This window comes from Strongylocentrotus purpuratus, unplaced genomic scaffold (genome assembly GCF_000002235.5).
Source record: "Strongylocentrotus purpuratus isolate Spur 01 unplaced genomic scaffold, Spur_5.0 spur5_scaffold_7, whole genome shotgun sequence".
NCBI lineage: Eukaryota > Metazoa > Echinodermata > Echinoidea > Camarodonta > Strongylocentrotidae > Strongylocentrotus > Strongylocentrotus purpuratus.
The window spans coordinates 19308203-19333149 of record NW_022145613.1 but is presented as its reverse complement, the minus strand read 5'-3'; the positions used below and the strand labels follow the sequence as shown (position 1 = coordinate 19333149).

The window sequence follows — 24947 nt, the reverse complement described above, 5'->3', positions numbered from 1 at the left end:
ACCTGTAGGTTGTTGGCTTGTGAGTTTCTTACACAGTGTATTAGTGGTAACCACACCTCATTGTCCCATCTTTTGAGGCATGGGGCATGTAGAATTTGCCCTTCTGCCGATGTCCTTAAAAGGAAGACCAATATTGTCACATGAAACAAGAACTGCAACAATTTTTTTAGCAATGATCCTGTGCTTACCTGTATGTTTTGTTTTCTGTGCAGTGCTCAGTACTGTTTCATTGTTCTGTCATACAGAACAATTCTTATAGCAACCCCCATAGTCAAGTAGTTTAGACACTTGATTGTGGGTTTCAAACCTCGCTTGGTACCGATGTCATTTATCAAGATGTAGATCCTCATTTGTCACTCTCCCACCCTGGTGTAGTACACTGAATACCTGGAATGTTTTGAGCTAGGGTAATATTGGAGCACCTTGAGCACCATGAATATGTAGGATGGTGATTTAAGCACTACAAAAGAAGGCAAATAAATTACATCTTCCATTAAATTATCAATTTTTCTCATTGCAGCCAGTGACTACACGATGTACCCCTTTTCAACTCAAAATGGCAAGGATTTTGAAAACCTTCTCTCTGTCTACCTCGATGCTGTATTCTTCCCAAGACTGAGGCAACTGGACTTCATGTAAGCCCTCATTTACAATCCTAGTTCAATGCCATCAAGAGAGGAAGTGTCGTACAAACTTTAAATACCAATATAGAAAGGTGTATGGATGCATGAGGCAATGATCCAACAATTACTCAGGCTTCATTCCATCATAAAAATATTGGATTAGTTTAGGGATGTGATCAGGTTTTAGGGGAGTGAAAGATTAGGATGAGGAATACTGTATGATGATGATGATCTGAGATTGAGATGTTTTTAAAAATTATTCACACATAAATATATCAGCTTACCTATCTTTTACCATAATGCTGGATAGAATAGTTTAAAAAAAACTTTTTACTTTTTTAAATATATGAGCTTCAAAGTTTACTTTTGCAAGAGGTATAAATATCATACTCTGACTAGTTGAGTAAACTAGTTGGACGCACACTAACGTAACCTCAGTCTCTGTGTGCGCCATTTTATATTATCCATTCTTTTCTTCATACTCCAGGGGAGTGTTTCACAAAGACTAAGATCGATTTTAAGTTGGACTTAAATATGGCAGTCCATTATATTATTCCTTCAATAATGAACTATCAAAAAAGCTGAATTCTGCGGATGTGTGACCATGATTTTGTACGTCCCTTGAGAGGGTTTTTCAGGTCAATTTTATACATTCTGTCCATGTAAAATATTATTTTTGCTCTCCTTCCCATAGGCTTATTACTGGGACCACTTGGTTCCTGTAGGCAATGGGTTATACCAGGGATTAATTAACAAGCTTACATTTTCATTTCAGGCAGGAGGGTTGGCGTTTAGAAAATGAGGTGACAGAAGACCAATCTACTCCCATTGCCTTCAAAGGAGTTGTCTTTAATGAGATGAAAGGTGCCATGGTAATTATTTTATTTAATTTTTGTTGCATCTTTGTATTGATTAAAAAATTGATTGAAATGTAGATTAGGCAAGTGAACAAAGGTATTCCCATCATCTCTAAGTTGGATGTCTCTTAACTGAGATCAATTTAAGTATGAAATTAAAGAGTGAAATGTGATTTATGTATCTTCTTTGCCATTTTCATCAATTTTAAAGTCAATTATGAAGAGTTGTAACTATGCTCTGAATAAGATAAATATCCAATCAATCAAAGGTAAAATGCAGTGTACAGTCACTGGAGGATTTGCACTAGATTTGTATCAGTCATAGCATATATATATAAACAAGAAAAGAAAAGTTATGTGTATTCATAGCTTAAAGAAGGATCTACTGCTCACAGTTTGAATGATATTCAGAAGACAACCAGGGAATAACTGACCCTCCATGCAGTTGTTAAATTTTAGAAATTTTTGTTCATACTTGTAATTAAATTATTGGCAATCATCAATTTTCTTGATATTCATTTAAAAACTTCTTTGTTTTTTATTTCTTCCATTTTTAGTCCGGTCCAGACCAGCTGTTTGCTCACAGTCTTCAGAGTAAGCTCCTCCCATCTCATACATATTCACATAATAGTGGAGGTGAACCAATCAGAATCCCCGATCTAACCTGGGACCAACTCAAACAGTTTCATGCTTCACATTACCATCCAAGCAACTCCAGGTAAGAAGAAATTGTGTTTTTTGTCCCCACAATGATATAAATAAGGCTAATTTTTTTAAATTTCATTTTTATAATGCATATTACATTTTAAAATATAACATCCCTGTGAGCTTCTGCAGGAGTTTTGGATATTATTACCATAGCTTTTAAAAGCCCTGGGAGCTGCTATGGGTGCACAGTGCATTGCAAGGAATAAATCCTGCTATGTACCCGGGTAGGGAGAGGCAGCTGTAAAAATGCCTTGTCTTGAGTATTTACATGTATGTAGTGTTCACCTTTTGACTGAGATGCAAGTAAATGACCATTATACCAATATACTGCCAGGAAACAAATTTTTGGCCCCTTTTTTAATAGAATTTTGAAAAAGCAATGATTTATGAAAGTGTACATGAAGAGAGCAGAAGAACTCATTTTATATATGGCCTGATTTGATGAGCGATGTGAAAATTGTGAATGTATCAAACCCTATTTCAATCCTCAGTTCTAAAGCAAAATGATGTTAATCTTAATCGTCTCCAACACTTTCATGGCAGGTTCTATACTTATGGTGATCTTCCCCTAGAGCGCCATCTAGAGTTGATTGAAGAGAAGGCATTATCCCACTTTGAACGTCTCCAGCCTCATACAGAAGTACCTAATGAAAGCAGATGGGCCAGTCCGGTATGATGTAATGATAATAATAATATATATTCATTTTCCAAATGCATTTTCAGTTTGGTTTTATGACAGGCAATATTCATACCATCCAATGACTCCAGAAGATTTCTTGCCATGTGAACTTAAATAAGCCTTGCTGCAAGTAATCTGGAATGGAATGTCTCCCTGCGGATTTTCCTTTTAACTTTGTTTGTTTGTTGTGTATTGATTAGGAATTCCATCAAACCAGTGTTTGTTCTTTAGTTGTCCCAGGTAAATGTTGGGGGGGGGGGGTGATGGTGATAGTTCGGGGTCAGTCATCTCTATATGATGTAGTGAAGCACATTTCTCATTGTTAGTACATTGTTCACATCAAGGACTGATTCTTCTCATTAAGAATGACCCGTTACCTTGGCAATGTTTCCCATACAGCGTGAGCATACCATGTACTGCCCACCGGACCCTATGGCCCCTGATCCAAACAAACAGACTACCTTGGCAGCCAGCTATGTCATCAAAGAGTAAGCAACAAACCAGCACTAAATTTGGGTTGTACACATGTTCATGAATGTACATGTATATTATAAATTTAATGAAATATTTCATTTTTTGTTCAAATTATGTATACTACACCTTCAGCCTAAAATTGATACATGTATCTTTACATTTCAAGATGTCTTTGTGATGCGATTATCAGATGGATGGCGAATGGTGGATAATACTTATATGGTATTCTAATGATGATATTGATGATAATGGTTATGATAAGGATAATGATGATGATGAAGGTGATGATAATGATGATGGTGAAGACGGCGAAGACGATATAGTTGTGTCCATACATTCACGTGTTCATGTTTGTGGCAATCATGGATCTTGTAATGGTTCCTCTGTTGTGATTGTTCAAGCTTTATAGTTTAATGAATCATTTTTCATGAGTAATAGAATATCTCCTAATGTGACTGTTTTGTCATTCCCTGTCAGTGTGACCGATGCAGAGGAGTTGGTGTTTGGTCAAATCCTTGGCTCTCTTCTGGTGGACGGTCCAACAGCACCCTTCTATCACTCTCTCATAGGAGCTGGTATTGGTTCTGATTATGCACCTTGTATTGGGTAAGTTTGCCCCCCCAAAGAGTATAATCAATTTTGTGATATAAGTATTATATAATTCATGTGTTTTTCTTTGTTATCAATATAATTTTTCTTTTTTTATGTATATATTATTCAATTAATAAATGATGGAAAAGAAAAGAAAAAAAAAAGTTTGCCATTGTTAGCAGTAATAAAGAAATAGTAAAGGCTTATCTCGAGCTTTGAAATTGCATTTTTTCAGTAACTCTCTGTAAGTAGATAGATAGAAAGATTATTTCTTGATAAAAAACAAACATCATTGTAGCGAATCCAAAATGTGATGATTTTACAACGATAGAGTGTATAGAAAAAAGGTAATCAGCATTGATAAAGATAACACTTAGAAATCAACAATTTTGTATTAATTTATCTCAATTTGCTTTATATAAACTAATACAACATTTGATTCAATATTTGTCGAATCTGAAGTAATTCTCAATAGTTTATTATGTGAAATGTGAAGAAAAAAAAGACACAGAAAAAAAAAGAAGGTATTGACAGCACTTTATATTTCTGTGTGAATACCATCAGGTACAGCAGTCAAACAAGAGACTCAACATTTAGTATTGGCCTTCGAGGATTAGCTGAGGAGGACGTGGACAGAGTCAAAAAGATCATTGAAGACACCATAGCAAAAGTCATCAGGTAAGAAACCACCTTCAACAAATTAACAGTTTATAAACTCCTCGATAGATTCAATTCAATTCATTCAAATTGATATTCATTTTCTTCCAATCAATTTGACAACATATTTGACATCTGTTTAAACAATACAATTTATACGTAGGATCATATTTAAGAACTTGTATTATAAGGAAGAAGGCACGAATCCCAGCAAGCATAGCTTGTATTGGGTATGCCAGAATACACAAATACATGTTATACATTATAAGTAGAAGAAAGGGATAGACAAGGAAAAAATTGAGACACATGTTTTGATATACTGAAGCTTATTTTAACCATTTGGCACTCTTCAAAGAAGTCTTTAGGTTTCTGAACATTTGCTTTATATTTTATTTTTGCAATGCAAAATAAGAATGTACTGAACAAAGTGTCTTTGTTTATGTCCAGAGTATGCATCAATTTTTGCTCAAGACTGTTGTCATTTGTCATATTCTGTCATATTCACACAATTAATAAGCATGACCGTTTTTTCCCCAGAAGGTGCACACATAGATTATATATAATGTGAGTATTTACTTTTATTGTTGTGACCAGGACTGGGTTTGAACCTGAGAGGATTGAAGCCATCCTTCACAAGATTGAGCTCTCTAACAAACATCAATCCACTCAATTTGGACTTGGTGTAGCTGCTGTAAGTACTTCTCTGTAACGGAAGATATGCTTCTACCCCTGAATGTGTCGTGGTCGAGTGGCTACGTCGCCGGACTGCCGATCACAAGGTCTGCGGTTCGAGTCCCGCTGCGGCACTAATTTGCCACACTCAACCCAGGTGATGTAAAAAATGGGCACCTGGCAGGAATTGATTCCTTAAAATGCTGGAGCGATGGCATCTAGGCTAAAGTCGGGGTAATAATAAAATGCGCCTCGGAATTGAATTTCTAGATAGAGGGCGCTTTAGAAATGCCTATTATTATTATTATCATTATTATTAATATGCAGTTGGAGATATTGTATTGTTAGTCTGTGATCTGCCTTTGCATGAAAACAAAATTTGATCGGTGCATTGGAAGCCCAAAGGCATTCTGTGAGATCATATGGTGTTTTTGTCTTCCTAAGTCTAATAATGCTTGTTTTATTATAGAAAAATAATTTTAGTTATTTGTAGAATTAATCAATGCACATAAACTTGAATGGCGAATAAAATGTGTGGGAATGAAATGTGAAATATAATTTTTCGCCTACGAGTATGTTCTAACAAAATTTATTTGAGAAGTTTACATTTTTAAAGTCACTGTTTGTTTAATTCTACCATTCATTAGTGTTACATTTAATAACTTACACTTTTTAATAGTGTAAATGAAAAGATTATGGGTGTCTTCTCTGAAGTTGGGAAAGTAAAAAACATTTATCTGTTGTGTCTTAGGCTTTAATGCCAAGTTGGAACCATGGCAATGACCCCTCAACCAACTTGAAGATCACTCAGCTTGTTGACAGCTTCAAAGCCAAGGTGGCCGCTGACCCCAACTACCTGCAGTCAAAGGTCAAAGAGTATTTCCAGGACAACCAGCACAAGCTTTGGCTTACCATGAAGCCACAGGAGGATTATGTGGAGGAACAGGAGAGAGAAGAGAAGGAGAAACTGGATGGAATGGTTGCCAAATTGACAGAGACTGACAAGATGGATATCTATGAAAGAGGTAAGATAATGATCATGATGATGTTGAACCACGGAAAGGGGTTATGGAAAGGGAGGATGAAACAAAGGAAAAAGAGAGAGGGAGAGATAGAGAGATTCTTGATGGAATGGTTGCCAGATTAACAGAGGCCGATGAGGATATCGTCCCTATTTACACGAAGTGACGGTAGTGAGGAAAATCGTAACGCAAAGTGAATGCAATTTTTTTTCACTACCGTCACTTCGTGAAAACAGCGACGATATGTATGAGAGAGGTAAGATGATGATGATGATGATGATGATGATGATGATAAAAAAGGTGATAATGATGATGATAATGGATATGATGATGTTGATGATGACGAGGATGACGATGATGGTGATGATAATGAATTTGGAGAAAAGGGAAGGAGGGGAATGGTGGGGGAGAAAGCGAGAGAAGAAAGAGAGAAAGAGAGAGAGAGAGAGAGAGAGAGAGAGATATACAAAGAGACAGAGAGAGAAAGAGAGAGATGGAGGGAAAGAGACGGAGGAGCGAGAAAAGAGAGAGAAAGAGATGGAAATGTTTTTTATAACCATAGTGCTTCAGACAGGGGAAAATGAGATACTTGAACTATACATGTAGCTGAACAAAAACTTTACAAAAAAAATTGGAATTTGATCCTGGATTTTCTTAATAACTGGCTGATGTAATAACACTCTCATTTAATTTCCCCAATTATGGTTACATTGTTTGGAGCCTCAAGGGCATTATATGTAATACTTTAACAGAACAATACCCTTATGGCTCCAAAAGTTCAGGTTGTGATGAATAACATTGGATAAGAATTTTTGTTTGATTGATCTTATTAGGATTGGAATTGGCTGAAGAGCAGAAGAGAGAGGAAGACATGACCTGCTTGCCGAGTTTAAAGGTCAGCGACATTGATGCCAAGGCCAAGAGGACTGCAGTGGAGACTAGACATATGGGTATGAAAACTACATTGAAACTTGTGTTGCTGTTTGTATAGTACATATCTGTTGACATTAATATTTTGAGTTTACTGCAGTGAAACCTTTATAAAGACCACTCCAGGCAGACAAGAAATGCAGTCTGTATAGGCAGGGTGATATTTATGTACAGGTTTGTTTTATAGTATACGTGTCTATGAGAAATACTATTCAAATGAAATAGAAAATGTGGTATTTCTGTACAAGTGTTCACTTAGGCATGTTTTTACTGTATAACAATCAATGTATTATTGAATAAAATCTGTAACATATTTCCATTTTTATTCAGATATTATGATTTGCTGATTAGTATTACTTGTACTCAAACAGTGAACTAAAAAATATTGTACGACAATAGCATATACACATTACAGTATAACAATAGCAAGTAGTATGCTGCACATTTTATATTTTGTAATCATTGAAATGAAAGGAAAGGAACATCATTTATTTGCATAGATCTTAATAGAATTATCTATTTCTTTTATTTAATACCAAAATTCTTTTATCTATGCTTCGTAAGGTATATCAAGAACATATAGTTATGCATTGTAAATTATCCTTACCTTTATAATCACCAATATCCATATACCTTATGTAACCTGGCCAGTTTATGAATAGAGGTGATTCTGTTGTCATGCCTTGCCCATCCATTCAGGTGGTGTTCACACTCAGTTCTGTGAGCAACCAACCAATGGGATCACTTACTTCAGGGCCATGTTCACACCAGACAACATTCCAGATGACCTACAGATCTACCTGCCTCTGTTCTGCAATGTCATCACAAAGTGAGTCCTGTCTCAGTATTCATGTCAGAGTTTGTGTTATCATTTATTGTAGGAATAGTTGCTTTATTATTTGTATTGAAAAGTTTTACTTATTGTGATTTTTTTCCAAGACAGCCATGAAAACTGTATATTCTTTCATGCTTAATGCTATCTTAGTATTTCCAAATAATAATAATAATAATAGGCATTTGTATAGCGCCGTCTATCTAGACAATGCTATTCTGAGGCGGACAAGAAAAATAGAAAGAATGAGAAAGTTTTGACAAGAAAGTTCGAATGAGTGTCATAGTGCCAAATACAGGTATTGTTAAAAAAAGATAATATTTCAGCTTGGATTTAAATGTCTCTAAGGAAGTTATCATTCTCAAATTAAATGGTAAATTATTCCAAAGACAAGGTGCTGCAAATGAAAAAGCCCTTCCACCACAGGCTACTCGTGTCTTTAGGATCTTAAGAAGATGCTGATGTGATGATCTTAGACTATGATCTAGATGGTATAAGAAACAATTTTTTTTTTAGTATTTGATATTTGTACATGCAACTATTTGTAGTTTGAATTATTACTGAGCTAATAATTGCATCTTTGAAATCAATGGGTAAATTCCAAATATTAATTGATTCATGTCCCACATAGACTTGCATACATTAAATAACAAGCACAAATTAACGAAGGAATTATCTGTTTATCTGATAATTTGTTAAATTGCACCTCTGTCTGATGTGTATGATATTTGTGAGTTGGTACAGATGGGATGTACATCTTATCATTTTATATCTCATAACCATAGTCATGGGGGCATGGTAGCTAGATTTCAAAGTTTGTTCCAAAGGAAGACATGATTTAATTGTCTTTTGGTTGTCTGTTTTTGTAAGGTTTCTCTGGGCAGGTGACCTAAGAATAAAGAGCTTATTAAAGGTAAAGATCAGTTTTGGAAACGCCCCCCCCTCTCAAAAAAAAAATGAAATGGAAGCTCTTATTACCAATCATGTGAAAGAATATGTTTTGACTAATACGTGATGATACAAATTTTGCTGAGAAACCGCCTACTAATTGATATATTTGGTAAATTATTATATCTATCTGGACCTGATAGATATCGTGCACGTGTTCTTTCACAATGCAATCGCATGACCATAACTGGTCTTTATCTTTAATGTCTTTTTATATGACAGGATGGGTGCGGGGGAGCTTGATTTCATAGAGTTTGCTCAGAAGGAAGAGCTAAAGACTGGCGGAATCTCAACTTCTAGACATATAGCACAATATCACAGTGATGTCATGCAATATGAACAGGTATGTGTAACAGTAAGCTGAATGTAGTATGAATAATTTATTACTAAATTGTGGCTCTTAAGATTTTTAGGCAATGACCTTGTTCTAGATGCACTACTCTTATTTATTTATACCAATGATTCCTGTATAATAATAATATTAATAGTCCGTTCTTGTATAGCGCACAATACTTAGTCTCTATGTGCTTCCAAGAGCTTCAGAAATTATTACCCTAGCTTTAGCTCGGCTACCAATATTAGCGCACAGTGCATTTCAGGGAATAATCCTACCAGGTACCCATTTTAATACCTCACCTGGGTTGAGTGTGGCAAAAGTAGATCAATGTCTTGCCTGTACATTACATTTTGTAATATATCATCACACTAAGATAAATATTCACAATATGATTGATTTGATAGGAATTATGTAGAGTTGATCAAAACACTATCACCACCGTCTAAAAACGTTTTCATTCTTTCTTGATTTTTTTTGTCCGCAGGGGATCGGTCTGTCTTCCTTCTGTTTGGACAGGAATTTACCAGACATGTTTGATCTACTTCTCAGAGTATTCACAAGGTTAGTAATACCTGTGACTCCATGTTTGGATGTTTGTAGATACCACACTCCCAAGATGGGTTTTTCGATTTTGGTTTTGCAACTTCTGATAAAACACTGGAATATGAGAAGAACTAGAATGTGAGAAAAACTGATAGTTTGTGCTTGCAGTGTAAATGCAGCTATTAATGAACCTATTAAAAGAACCTGGTCTTTATCTGATTTGTACAACTGCATCTGTGTGTAGCACACACAGGTGTTTTGTTACCTAATTAGTGGGATAGGGGTTACATCAAATACTCTAGGAATACTTTTAAAATAAGTCTATTCATTTTGTCAACCTTTTAATAGTTTTTATTTCAAAAATTGAAACCTTGCTTTCTTAATAATCCTAGCCCAAGGCTGAATGACATGGAGCGATTGGCTACCTTGGTACGGATGGAAGCAGCAGAATTAGCCAACTCTATTGTATACATGGGACATGCCTTTGCTATGAAACGAGCTGGAAGTAGTCTGTCACCCTCTGGCAGGCTTCATGAGATAGCAGGAGGAATGACCCAGGTACTGTATGTGTGCTTGGAATATTTTATGTTGTGATGTAAATTTATGGAATTGTTTCTTATAAATACAATGAGTGGAGCTTGTCTCATTCTGTCTCCAGATTAATGAATTTGTTGATCTGTTTTAGCATGAGCAAGTCATTTTGAGAATTGAAAAGTTTAAATCCAAGACTTAACCTCAACTTCATTGTATTGAACATGAACAAATGTGAAATAAATTGAAGACAGAAATGGAATGTCAGTAGAACTCAGGGAATTGAAGGGATTTAGTACATGTAACCTTTTAAGAAAAAGAAAATTGATTAAAACAAAAAACACCAAAGAAGAAAAACATAATTCACATCGACCAATATCACTTTTGATAAATCACTACATTCTGTCTAGGTCTTTACGCTTTAAAAACTTTAGACTTGTCTCTCTAAGCTCCCCGAACACAGAGACTTGCTCATGCAGGGCCTTAATTAGCTGTGGAATGCTCTCTGATCAGTTGAACTGTTCAAAAACAATATATACATGTATGTGTTTGATTGGGCCTATAATTATTCTCTTCCTTCTCACCACCCCCCCCCCCCCTTTGTTATATATTGCCTCCTACTGAAATTATACTTTTGTGTATAGTACTTTTATGTTGTTTAATCTTTTGCAAGAGTGCACCTTGAGCATTTGATTTCAAGTCCATTTAGCACCTTACAAATTTCCTTTTCTCCCATGCATAACAATGTAACTTTAGGATAAATAACCTTCATATGTAGTACTCAAACCTGCAAATCTCTTCTGTTTCTTTTTAGGTGTCATTCCTAAAAGGACTTGCCGAGAAGGAGAACTTGGACCCAGTCTTGGCCCACCTTCAGACTATTGCCTCCTTGGTACTAAACAAGACCAACATGAGGTAACTGCTTCAGTACTCATCTAGAGTCTGAGAGCCAGAAGGGCTTTATCAGTGTGTTAGTATATACAAGTTAGCACCTTTCTGGCTCTCAGTATACAAGTCATGTACAGTGATAATGTTAACAAAACAAATCTAGTCTTCATCCACATTCAGACTATTGTATTTTTAGTCTCAATAAGACTGATATTAGGTGGTTACTCTGTTTACTTAACATATGATCAATTGTTATGCAACGATTCTGAAAACATAACCCCAAAACCTAATTTGCGCACCATCAGACTATCAATATTGCTTAAACTGGCCAACATGATGTAACTATTTCCTTATCTGTCATAAGGTATTATATGGTGATACTGAAAACAAATACACATATATGATTTATTCTAATGAGATGATACTGAAAACAAAATCCAGTCTTGACCCACTGTCAGATTAATGCTCATTCTGATATGGAGTGGTAAAGTGCTTTTTAAAATGAAATAAAGATGCAAATGAATGGCAACTGTGTGCCCAACAAAGGTCTTATGCATATTCACTTCAGCTCTGTGTTATGAGATACAGAAAATGTCATTGCAAAAGAAATGCCATGGTTTACCTGAACAAGGCTTAAGTGTCACAATTCAGTATTTGTTCTTGATAAGAAGAAGAAAAAATATGTTGAATGTTGCATTCTAAGGTACCTGAATTAGGACCTTAGACCACTTCTTTTGATTCACTTTAGCAATTCATGATAGGTTTGACTGTACGTCAAGTTCCGTATCTAAATCACTAATGACTAGTGACTAATGAGTCATTGATATTGTTGATACCTGTAGATGTGCAGTCAACTCCAGCCCAGAAGGCGTGGATCAAGCAGCCAATCAGCTGACAAGGTTTCTAGATAATCTACCAGGCTCACCCTTAGGAGACAGTCTACATTTAACACAGGTAAAGTATATAGGAATCATTAAAGCTCAATCTAATGTTGTAGGCGTGCATGTTAATTTACTTTGATCTCTTTTGTCCGATCATAAATTCTAAGAAGAGAAATACATGCTGGCACCTGTATCTTGTATTAGTTTATCTCTGGTAAGATTAGGTCTTGTTTTTTTTTATAGGAGCTCTGGAAATAAAAATGTGTAAAAAGGATCAATTAGAAAATCTGTCTTTGGTTTGTCAACACCCAAACAAACAAAATTTGTTCCAATGAAAATATTTTTTTCCTTTAAAACCTGAAACTGAGTATGCTTTCTTCTCTTAGGTATTTCACATCTCTTTTGCTCCTCCTCTGTCCTTTGTCATCTACATACCCATGCTTGCTTTTTCTCCTTCTCGACTATTGTTCTCTTCCATTATAGGGACGTAACCATGATAATCACCATTAAAAGTTATCAAAAATATAACATACAAAGTAGATTGATACACATCTGTAAGTAGTCATTTACACGCACACTTTTATCCTAGTCATGTCTTCATGTATCTGAAAACTACTCTTGAATGTTCTCCGCAGGCATCTGACTTCAGTCCATCTGAAGAGAGAATGCACTACGAGCTTCCATTCCCTGTTAACTACATGAGCCATGCTGTATGTGGAGTGCCTTACTCACATCCAGACTTCCCCAAGTAAGCCATTATCATTGTTTTGAAAATAGATATTGGGTGGTATTCTCGAAAGCGGAATAACTTTAGTCCGTGGTTTAATGCACCGACTAAGTATGAAATGCCAAGTGTCCATATGAATATGTTTTTGAATAATTTGATCTATCACTAAATTAAAATAAAATGTAATATTATAATTGATGAATGACAATATCCATGTAACTATGATATAATTATTTTATCATGGTACTTTTAGGGAAATATCAAATTATTCAAAAATATATTCATATGGGCACTTGGCATTCCATACTTAGTCAGTGGATTAAACCATGGAATAAAGTTAGTCCGCTTTCGAGAATACCACCAATTGAAGCTGCCAACCTGATGTGAGGCAAGCTTAATATTTCTTTCAAGTTGCAAAAGTTATGGTACAAGTCCATTTAATATTTTCTGAATGCATGCTCAATGTTGCAATTCAGTTTGTTGGATGAGAATTTTATTTGTCATCCCACAAATTTCTCTGAGACATTGAACTTGGGGTTCATGTATATCCTGTCACACTTTAGAATGAAAAAAACTTTGAAGTTTAATCCGTTTTCTTCAACTTTGGGGTTGGTGATGACTGCAAAAATATCTTGGATATGATGTTAAACAAGTATGAACCATGACCTGTTTTTCAAGACAGCAGACGTGCTGCCCTGATAACATTTTTTGTATTCTACTAAACTCTTTCTTTCCCTTTTATTTGTTTCTTTTACAGGTTGAGGGTCCTTGCCCGTTTGATGTCTGCCAAATACCTGCATCGGGAAATCAGGTGAGCATAGATCTGCAGATGATAATGACAGGATAGACCATCATTTATCTAGCATAAAGATAAGTGTTAAAGTGGGTAGGAGTGAGGGGCAGAAAATTATGCTCTCAGGTATCAATGCTCCAAAGAGGTTACACAGATTATACCTGTGTTTTCTAGAAGTCATACATATCTTGATTTTCATATTTCTCATACAAATGCATATTCCATATGTTGTAGTCAAGGGGTGTAGACACCAGTGCAAATTTTCCCAAGATGTACATTTTCAGGGTTTGTGCCTCAGCATGGCACTTGTAACGTCTATTGGGAATATATTAATCTACATTTTTTTGGTCACTCTGGTCTGAAGTGTAGTCTCAAGTAAAGTTAGCATAATTCCTTCAATTATCAGAAAGCTGTATGAGAGATTTCCTACATGTGGATTTATTGTCGAACCAGTATTATGAACGTTAATTTTACTTTGTTTTATTTTCACCAAGTGTAGGCTATTGCCTCAAGCTCTGAGAAATTTTGTGAAATTCCTGTATCTTCTAAAGCATTTCTCTATGATCATGTCATTTTTGAGGATAATTTAGGAATCGTTATTCAATTGCATGACATTTTTTGTAATAACTTGTTTGTTTGTGTGTTTATTTTTTGTATTTCTTTGTTTCTTTGTTTTTATTCAGTGTTAAAGAATTCAAGATCTCTTCACCTTAATGGATGAAATATATGTTTGAATATGTTTAGATTAATACAGCATATTGTGCATGTTCATTGATAATAATTTTGTTCCGCCATACAGGGAGAAGGGAGGAGCATATGGAGGTGGAGCATCCATGGGCACCGAGGGCGCTTTCAAGTTTTACTCTTACAGGTCGGTTTTTATTCATTATAAGATTAACCTGTTGATACTGTTTACCTGGATTAATATGAGCCACCCTTCCTTTATTGTGTACAACTATGTACCATACAAAAAATACTATAAAAAATAAAATAAAGATTGACTAAGGTCACTGGTCAATGCAGTGCACTGATTAAAACAAGATTAAAAAAAATATCTATATATATATAAAACGCGCACTATCCCTGGCATAAGAACGTCATTGTACAAAGCTCCATATTAAAGTTCCATGGATCAAATGGGGTTACATTTGTACTATAAAATCTGGCAACTAGAATCTCACTTGAAATACGTATGAAGACCCATAATATGAAGATATATTGAAAAATCCTTACAATTGTCAAATGTACAATATATTACAATAAAAGATAAATAAATATATTCCACACAAACCCTGACATTGCATTTGAAATTACATTGCACTTACATGTATGAAATCATGGCAACTGAATTCATCTAATAGTAAAGACATAATTACATATACAGCTGAACGTGTAGTACTGTACCACAACACCTGATCAAAATATCCTTGCCTGAAAATCAGCAGCTATTACTTTACCTGAAAATAATGCATATTATTATTACACCAATAATACATGTAAATAGGAAGCGACATGAATGAATCCAATAGAAAGTACAATTGTCATAGCATGTGCACCAGTATTAAGTAGCGCGTCCACCGAAACAGATGCGCATGTGCAAACAAATTGGGGTCTTTTCCACCATGTACTTATGACAAACTTGCTTATTGGCAACTAGCATCTCACTTGAAATACATATGAAGACCCATAATACGACGATATATATAGAAAAATCCGTACAATTGTCAAATGTTCAATACATTACAATAAAAGATAAATATATTCCACATTACCCTGACATTGCATTTGAAATTACGTTGCACTCATGAAATCATGGCAATTGAATTCATCTAATAGTAAAGACATAATTATATATAGCTGAACATGCACAACACTTGATCAAAATATTCTTGCCTGACAATCAGCAGCTATTACTTTACTTGGAAATAATGTATATTGTTATTACTCCAATAATAAATAGGAAGCAACATGAATGAATCCAATAGAAAGTATCACATGATAGCAAATAATATGTAGAGCAAATAATTATCAGCAAAATGGAAAAATATAAACATTTCGCAAAGAGCCTGACAGAAAAATTTCATTGCATTTGATATTACATTGCACTTATTAAATCATGGCAATTCAATTCATATAAAGATAAGGACATGAACAGAGATGCCAACTAGTACGGATTTCCCGTAATTTCTACGGGAAATCGGCCGATTACGGGCGGTACGATTTTCATACCATAAATTCCGGATTTTGCCGATTTTCAAAATTAGCACTTTAAGGTTTAGCACGTTTAAGGTTTAGCACGTACTTTTGACTATTGCAGCGCAGCCATCCTTGAATCCATGCATAGAAATCCCACAGGGCTTCCGATTGGACAATTTGTTATCTAGCACACCCCTTTCAGTGCATACATGTGCATACAACATGTGCTTCGCGAGCGGGGGCCGGGTGAAATACCTCTCTTGGCCGCGCCGCTACCGCCCGCCCATGCCCAGCGCCAGGCCTCGCTACGCTAGCGCCGTGTACACTGTCGGATTTCTCACAGGCTGTCACAGCGTTCGTCGATTTTCGTCGACAATCTGAACTCATGTTGGTTGGATTTAGATATCAATCATCATGTCTTCCACAACTAAGAAGCGTGGCAAGAAGTTACAGACTTTTAAAGAAGAATACAGTAAGAAATGGAAATGCATCGTGTAACACCAACTAATGAACAGGTAGACTATGTTACTTTTATTTAACTTGTTGTGCTATCGCGCTTGCCTGCGGGAGCTGTGCTTGCCAGCGTGCAGAAAAATTTGCGTCGCGCAGAAAATTACGGATTTTGTCTCCAAATTACGGATTTTTAGCCTTATGATTACGGATTTGTGCTCTGAAAGGTTGGCATCCCTGCATGAATAGAATCCCACTGGAGGTATCGCATGATAGCAAATATTGTCTATTCCAGCTGGAATGAACTATCTATTGCTCCGCATCCTCAACATTGTCGATCTCAAGATGAAACGCAGGAGTACAGGCCGTCTTGTACTTCCTTTTGGTGTGGTACAGTCTGAAGCATGGCTTGTCGCACAGGGGGATGTTTTCACAGTCTCTACAAACAGTTGATGTTTGGTGACGTTTTCCCTCCCTGTTGGAGCACCCATCACAGTCTCGGAAACATTGCTTCCCATCTCCCTTCCTCTTGGGGTTATTTGCTGGGAAGTGCTTCTCCGTCAGTCCGTATTGCTCCATGGCTTTGGGTTTGACATATCTCCTAATGTGGTCTGGACCATTCTTTGCTCTGACTTCTTTGACTTCTTTGACGTACGTGTCTCCGTTGTGCACAGACGTGATACGCTTTACTGCTTGCTTGTCTGCCCATGAAATATATGTGATATCCCCTTCCTTTACCACTAAAGGTGGATCGTCCTTCTTGGGTTTGTGCGATTTGATAGCAATGGGGACACCTCTCCGGTTGGCCCTCAGTGTCCCACATGCACCGGTGTCTTCGCTAGCCAGCTCTTCAAAAAGACTCGGTGAAGAAAACAGATTGTCCATATAAATATGGTGTCCAATGTTCAGGTATCCAGCCGAGACATCCATCACTACCTGGTGCATGGCCCCACGATCATTCTCCAGGATTTCCTGCCCCGTGGAAATGTTCCAGTTCTGGACATAGCCGGTGTTGGCATCGCAAATGCTCCAAGCTATCATCCCCCACTTATGAGGCTTGTTTGGATTAAAGCGCCTTAACCGAGTCCTCCCCTTGAATGCCATCACTGTCTCGTCGACACTGACTTCACGACCAGGGTAGAAATTTGCTGCCCATCTATCTGTGAACATGTCCATGACTCCTCTCACCTTGAAGAGTCGATCTCTATTGTCACCTTCAGGAGCATCTTCGTTGTTTACCAGGTGAAGAAATAACAACAGCTGCATGAAGCGGTCCCGTGACATAATGCTCTTGATGCCAAGATTAAGCTTTGCGTTTGTACTCCACACTTGGTTGTAAGCCAGCAAGCAAACAAGGCCATTGTACATGATGATTCCTAAAACGGCCCTCATCTCTGCTGGATCAGTTGGAATTCAGGTCCTTGCCCTTGACCGAGGAGGCAAGTTTTCTTTCCCTCCTACTCTCCTGAAATACTGGTCAGCATAACGATTAGTCTCCACCGCTATTCTATCAATTATCTCTGCTGACAAGAAGTCAGAAAAAACTTCACTGGATTTGACTTCATCAAGAGTTTCGCGAAGAAGAGGTCCAACACGATGATCAAATGCACGACACCACATATCATCATATGCATTCTCCATGTAGTCATTTGGGATGTCATCTTGGATGTCCTCTTGTTCTCTGTAGCCATCAGACACGTCGTCATCAGGCCCGCCATACCCTGCCTCTCGAGCCTCCGAATCAAGAAGAAAATCATCGTCTCCATGTTCGCTGTCGTCATCAGCCATGAATCCATCAATGACCTCCTGGATCTCATCCTCGTTGAGGAACCTCCTTCTGGGCATGTTGCCTGACCATGACATACTCATCTCTTCTATCAAGACACTGAAAGATTTAAACAAAAATACTTTTGATTAAAAAATAATGTTCAAATAACGGTTTTAATAACACTACAGTCTATTGGGGAAAACGAGTATGGTAAAACCAGACACTCAAGATTTTTACTTTTTTGAGGCACTTCTTGATCATTTTGAAGTGCAATTTTTTAGGGCTTCAATGATAAACGATATCACAGACACTGATAACAGATAACACGTAGGGCTGTGCATCTCAGATTTAACATTTATAAACGATGCCTTTCATAGAGTGAATTCATGACTGTAAATCATGGAAGATGTTTAGTGATATAGGTAAATCAATTTTTCATTCATTCATTCACAGGGATCCCAACACAGTGGAGACAATGTCAGCCTTTGAGTCATCGGTCCAGTGGGCCCTAGATGGCAAGTTTACTCAACAAGATATAGATGAAGCCAAACTCTCTGTCTTCTCAGTGGTAAGTCTGTGCTGTCATGAAATTTAATTTATGACTTAGCTTTCTCAGTGCAACAGATTAGCAATGTCAATAAACATCGAAATCCTTGTGTATGAAGCTTGAACTCTTATTTTTCTATGTCATTTTGAAACAAAAGAGATAGAAGAAGAGAGGATCAACAGAAACAAATGTACAGATGAAGAAAGGTTTAACACAAATTCAACATGTTAAAGACTTCTCTTTCAAGCAAAATTCTAGGTTTCTGAAAGAAAGGTTGGAAAAAACAATGTTTTACTGTAAAATGTTTCTTTTCTTTTACCTTGCTGTTACTTTGGTTGGAGAAAAAAAAAATCCAGTACGGTGAGATATATTGATATTGAAAACTACATGTTTTTTGCTTGAAGTAGTAGAGAAGTGAGGATAGGAGATAAAGTAATTTGTAGCTGAAATACAACAATGTGCACCAGGTTTCTGTTTTCTGAACATATATAACATGAAAATACGATCAATACTTAAAGGACTTTCCATTCCCTATTATACATTGGTCAGTTTAATAATATTGGTCAATTTAATAATATTGGTCAGGTTAATAACATTGACGGTCATATAACAATAAACAGTTGTAGAGTGAAAGCCCTTCTAGTTCCTCCCAGATGATTTTCTTGCGTCACAGGAGTGCAATGTAAACTCACCATGCCGTTCTAATGCAAGAGTACCTTCTTGTGAATCTCGATAAGCAAAGCTAACGTGCTATGTGTTATCCATGTACAGGTTGATAGTCCGCTCTCACCGGCCGAGAAGGGTGCCACTCTCTTCTCCACAGGGATTGACAATGATATGAAGCAGGAAACTAGAGATGCACTCTTCGCTGTGACTAAAGACGACCTCAGAGATGTAGCAGAAAGGTATGCAATCGTTCTCAACACCGGTTTCCTCATGAAAATAACCATGTCACCTTGTAGCTGCTTACCTTTCCTTTTTTTTGGAGTAATTTTCCTTTTTTAGTTTTGCTTTTCAACTTGTGTTGTAAACAAAAACAAAAATCCCCTTTTCTGACAAACTTGAGTGTAAAAAGCATTCTTAATACATGTGCAGCGCATTTCTATTTTGATACCTGGGCCACATTTAACAAAACTTGTCATCAGTGACAAATGACAGTATTTGCCATAAGCTTCTGAAATCGTTGCTTCTGATTGGTTATCAGCAGATTTTTGTCATTTATATCATTGAAACACGCCTTTGTGAAATGAGTCCCAAGTTCTTTCCTACAGAGAGTTGCGATTCATTGGAATTAAACTGAAAAAGTATATTGATACCAACTGCATGTACAGTTGAAGTCAACGTTTACATCTAGGCACTGTCTTTTAAAGAGTTGATATTAATCACAACTCTTTATACCGGTAAGTGAAAAAATGTTTGAAAAACATAAAAAATATGTTTTTTATATTTGTAACAGCAGTTCAATATTAGTCTAGTCTTCCAGTGCATCACCTCTAACAGAATGTATGGTGGAGAACAAAACCAATTCATAAAGGGGTTGTAGCATGGGGAATACTGGTTGATGCCATGTACATCGTCTTTTGGACAACTAAACAAATGGACTTGATTAAGTGGGTTTGCGCACGCTAGCGTACACGATTCATCCCGATCGGTCTCGAGTCAGGCCACGGGAGAGACACATAGTCTTGTCATGCTACACCCCCTTTAAGACATGACATCATCTGATCCCTGGATCAACAATTCATGTCCATCTGGTCCTAGAGTAATAGCCGTCTGGTTTGTCTTTGTTTGTTATTCCTCTTAGGTACTTGATGGATGGTAAGAGAACCCATGCCACTACTCTACTAGGACCAACCACCACCATGACCAGTCAGGGATGGAATATACTCAAGGAATGAACAATTCCAGGTTGGAATGGAAGCTTCTATATCTGAGGAGATGTCAAATTGATTAGATTTTCCACTTCGTCAAAATTCCAAATAAGATCAAAAGGATTTTTTTTCTGCTGGAATGCATATTCCGTCTTGCCTTTATATGGAGATGTCGTTTTAATAAATAATCCGCATTTCCAATCAAGAAGATGACAAGGAATATTGTATCTAAGAATTAAAGCTCTATGTCTTGCCTTTCATATGGAGATGTCAAATTGATTAGACTTCCACATTTCCAATCGAGAAGATGAAATAAGAATATTCAAGACTGGCATGAAGACTTGCCTTTCATTTGAAGGTGACATATTGATCACCCTGATGTACCTTCAAAGTCTATCCCTTATGTCTTCGGACTGTGATGTGAGAGGAAAGTGCAATGTCTTTATTCTCAGTTGGGATGAAATGCTAGAAATATTCAATGTTTATATACACCTCATCTGAGGTGACTATAAACAAGAGATTTGTGTTTATTAGAGATTTAATACCGGTAAGGAAGAAAGAGATTATTCAAACAGTGGTTGAATATTACCAGCATATAAACATTAACCATTATAATAGGGAATACTTTAAAAAAAAGTAAACATGGACAAAATTTGCAATAGTCATGATTTTTATTTGTGCAAATGAACTATGATTACGGAGATGAAATTGAAAAGAGGTCTTTTAGATTTATAAAGACAGACTTACATGTAAAGCCGTGTACGTGTACATCTGCTCCTATTACAATCGGTGAACCACAATGAATTCAAATGAAGGAAAATCACTATGCCCATCCCCTGAAATCGAGACTTCTGACTAATTAAATAACAAATATAACTTGTTCTTAGTACTGCTTATATCTTCCATCAATATAAAGTATGATAGACTTTTTAACCATTATTACTGACTATGCATTTATGTGAAACAAAACTTCTTACTGTTACATATAAGGCATGTACTGGATGATATGCCAATAGTCAACATATCATTATACAGCTCTTTTCAACATTTTATTATGCCTCTGTTACGAAGTATCCGGAGGCATTATATTTTCGGGTTGTCCGTCCGTCCGTACGTCCCGTTCTCATGATCGCGTTATCTCAAGAACCGACTGATGGATTCCTGCCTAACTTAGTCATATGTGTATCCTGCAGAGCCAATGAATTGATTAGATTTTGGGGTCACAAGGTCATAGGTCAAAGGTCACAGGCCTCATTATGTATGCAAAAAAAGCTCGTGATCACATTATCATTAGAACAGATAGACAGATTACCATGAAAGTCAGGAAAAGTATGTATCTTGCTGAGGCAATGAACTGAATAGATTTTGGGGTCATGAGGTCAAGTTTAAAGGTCATGGGGCTCATTATGTATGCAAAAATAGCTTGTGATCACATTATCATTAGAACCGATGGATGGATTACCATCAAACTCAAGATATGTATGTTTCTTGCAGAGCCAATGAACTGAGTAGATGTTGGGGTCATGAGGTCAAAGATCAAAGGGTTTATATACAGTATATCAGAAATAGCTTGTAATCACAATATTCCAATGGATTACAATTGAACTTGAATTTTAAAAATTGCTTCTGTTTTGGTTTGTAAAATTGCTCTATGACGGAGGCATCATTTTCGACTGCGTGCAGTCGAAGTTCCATCTCGTTTATATCAAGATTAATGCACGAAAATGTACAAGTTTATGCTTGCAAGAACTATATACATACATGAATTTGTGTGAGCATGTTGTCAGTCATTTTCTGCTCAAATCAGGTATGTTCCTGAACTAGAAATCTCAAGTTATTATATGAATTTGTCTTTTTATACACAACACCTATTGTCATATTAAATATGATACATGTATAAATCATATACTGTGTATGATGTGATTTTATATGTTAAGCGTTAATGAATAGAGGGTCACAAGATATACATGATCTTAGTTTATTTCCTTCTGCATAGTAAACAAAACAAAAACAAAACAAAAACAAACAATTACATGTACATGTCTATTGACATGATACAATGAACATGAATTATGTACAGTACAGTATTTTATCTCATCAAGGACAGCCGAAAATTTAGAAAATTTGTTTGTAGGGAAAATGATACATTTGATTGATTGTCTTCATGAATGGTTAAGAGTTTGGCCTCTTTAATAAATTGTTTTATTCATATTTTTTTACTTGGTCTAAAATGTGATGGAATGCAATATTTTACAGAATATGACACTTGTATGATATGCCTTTGAAAACACTTCTCAGTTATAATACTAGAACTAAATGTTGCTCAAATTTTATAAGATGTTTTTAACAAAAGTTTCTTCTTCCATTAGAAGAAAAATTAATAAACAGTTCAGCTACTGTCATAACAAAATGTATGTCATTTATATAGTAAAAAATATAGAAAATATGAAACAGAATACAATGGCAATCACACATATACTAGAAAGAAAAAAGAAATGTGGAAAAGAATTAACTACCGGTACAAACTCCAAGCACACCCTCTCTTGCAATTCAATCACAAACCGAATCTAAAAGCCTACAAGTCTTTTGTACAATGATCTTTTCAGAGTGAATTGTACATGTACCATAACACTGATGGAGGCAGAGAAGGGCAGTAGGCCTACACTATTACACATCCTTCTTTGAAAAATGCTCTGTATTTCATGAGCAAAATTAAATCAAGACCAGTGTGAAATACCTATATCACCAATGATGGGGGTCGAGTGTCAAGACTCTTTATAGCTAAATTTGGCCTATCAAGATTTCTGCTGTATTTGAAGGGGGAAAAAGCATCAAGTAGCATTAATACAATGAATATTTGCTGCTGGTGATATTGATGACATACTTTCCTTGAGATACTTTCAAATACTGTTTTTGATTTTCTTCAAAAACACGATCTATCCATAGAAAGGGCAACCTGTCTGGACATGTGGATATAAAAATACAAATCCAACAAGGTTTTCAACAACAAGTAATTAACAACATAAACGCGCATGATGGGCATTTCCATGGTTTAATATCTTAAAATGATTTATCTGTATTTAAAGAAGAGAGGTTTTGTGAAAGATGGTAACTCACACTAATATTTATTTAAAGTGCACAATATTTCAATGTGTTTGTTTTATTCATTTTCCTGATACATGCCCAAAACATTATCAAAGAAGTTTAGTATGTAAACTGAATATTACACCGACATAAACGTTAGTTGCGACGGTCGTCGGTCGTTATAGCTACAATGAAAGTAAAGGATTCATTATGTTTTCTTTATAGAGGTATTCTTTGTCATTTATGCATCCATCTTTAATCTCTATATTTATATATTTTCAACTCGGATACATACTTAAACCAATCACTGCCACCAGTAATTTGAAAGAAGAAAAGCTAATGAAATAAACTTTAAAAACTGGGTGGAGAGTGGCAAATGTAGACTATTGCCTTACCAAAGATACAAGTGACGCGCTAGGGCTCAAACCCATGACCTTCTCATGTCCATTCTAGTGTTGAAACCACCCGGCAACAACATATTGAGGAGGCCCAATGGCTCAATTGTAGAGCAGTGGTCTTTTAACTGAGAGATCCCGGGTTAAAAACCAAGTCGACGCTCTAGTGCCCTTTGATAAAGCATTCATAATATTAATCCAAATTACAAGTTCTCCAGAGAGGACTTCAACCTGCAAGTTTAACTTGTGCTTCCTTTAAGCAATCGGGTACATGCAGGGGCGGCGATTTCTGTTAATGACTGGGGGGGATGAAATGCAAATTTTTTTACGAGGATGTTATGCGAGGGAGCGTAGCGACCGAGCGAGATTTTTTTTCTCAATTTTATTAGTCTAAACACTGCACTCTTGGGCCTTCCGGAGCCTAAAAGTGTGTTGCAGTCATTATTCAGTATATGCTATACAATTTGTTTTGCACTTTTTCAAATTTCCAGGGGGGGACGATCCCCCCCCCTAAAAAAATTGAGGGGGGGGGGACGTGTCCCCCCCCCCCCCCCGTCCCCCCCCCGGGATCGCTGCCCCTGGGTACATGTAAATGAAACCAACAAACCAAACACCTCTACAGTTTTTATAGGAAGACCTTATGCCTAGGTATCACCACCGTCTGTTTGAATGATGAAAGCAAATGATGTGCTGAATTGAGCCACGGTGAAACCGATGATGCCGGAGGCAACAATGTCAGGAAGATAGTCTTCAAGGAACTTCAGCTGCGGGTACAACGCTGTTACCTGCCCAGGATCTCCCTTGATGAGGAAGAGTATGAGGGATGGTAGCAGGTCATCTGTACCGATTGAGCGACCTTTGCCACCCAGTTTACCTGTTGATAAAGAGATGGATGAGATGAACACAGACATGTAGAGTAATAGCTGTTTCTCATAATATACAG

General features: G+C 36.5%; 1 protein-coding gene across 1 annotated transcript in view; it reads left to right on the top strand.

Moving 5' to 3' along the window:
• Nucleotides 1–21428, top strand: part of LOC588072 (presequence protease, mitochondrial) — a 32994-nt gene extending 11566 nt beyond the window's left edge. The window contains exons 5-26 of the mRNA XM_787772.5: nucleotides 521–635; nucleotides 1399–1495; nucleotides 2038–2198; nucleotides 2732–2858; nucleotides 3267–3355; nucleotides 3819–3947; nucleotides 4497–4610; nucleotides 5184–5280; nucleotides 6013–6286; nucleotides 7117–7233; nucleotides 7913–8042; nucleotides 9216–9336; nucleotides 9815–9891; nucleotides 10266–10431; nucleotides 11219–11319; nucleotides 12135–12246; nucleotides 12809–12921; nucleotides 13658–13711; nucleotides 14493–14564; nucleotides 18561–18675; nucleotides 19426–19559; nucleotides 20459–21428. Of these exons, the coding sequence (XP_792865.3) occupies nucleotides 521–635; nucleotides 1399–1495; nucleotides 2038–2198; nucleotides 2732–2858; nucleotides 3267–3355; nucleotides 3819–3947; nucleotides 4497–4610; nucleotides 5184–5280; nucleotides 6013–6286; nucleotides 7117–7233; nucleotides 7913–8042; nucleotides 9216–9336; nucleotides 9815–9891; nucleotides 10266–10431; nucleotides 11219–11319; nucleotides 12135–12246; nucleotides 12809–12921; nucleotides 13658–13711; nucleotides 14493–14564; nucleotides 18561–18675; nucleotides 19426–19559; nucleotides 20459–20552 (2609 nt within the window). The 3' untranslated portion in view covers nucleotides 20553–21428. The remainder of the gene's footprint in view (nucleotides 1–520; nucleotides 636–1398; nucleotides 1496–2037; nucleotides 2199–2731; nucleotides 2859–3266; nucleotides 3356–3818; nucleotides 3948–4496; nucleotides 4611–5183; nucleotides 5281–6012; nucleotides 6287–7116; nucleotides 7234–7912; nucleotides 8043–9215; nucleotides 9337–9814; nucleotides 9892–10265; nucleotides 10432–11218; nucleotides 11320–12134; nucleotides 12247–12808; nucleotides 12922–13657; nucleotides 13712–14492; nucleotides 14565–18560; nucleotides 18676–19425; nucleotides 19560–20458) is intronic.
• Nucleotides 21429–24947: the final 3519 nt, after the last annotated feature.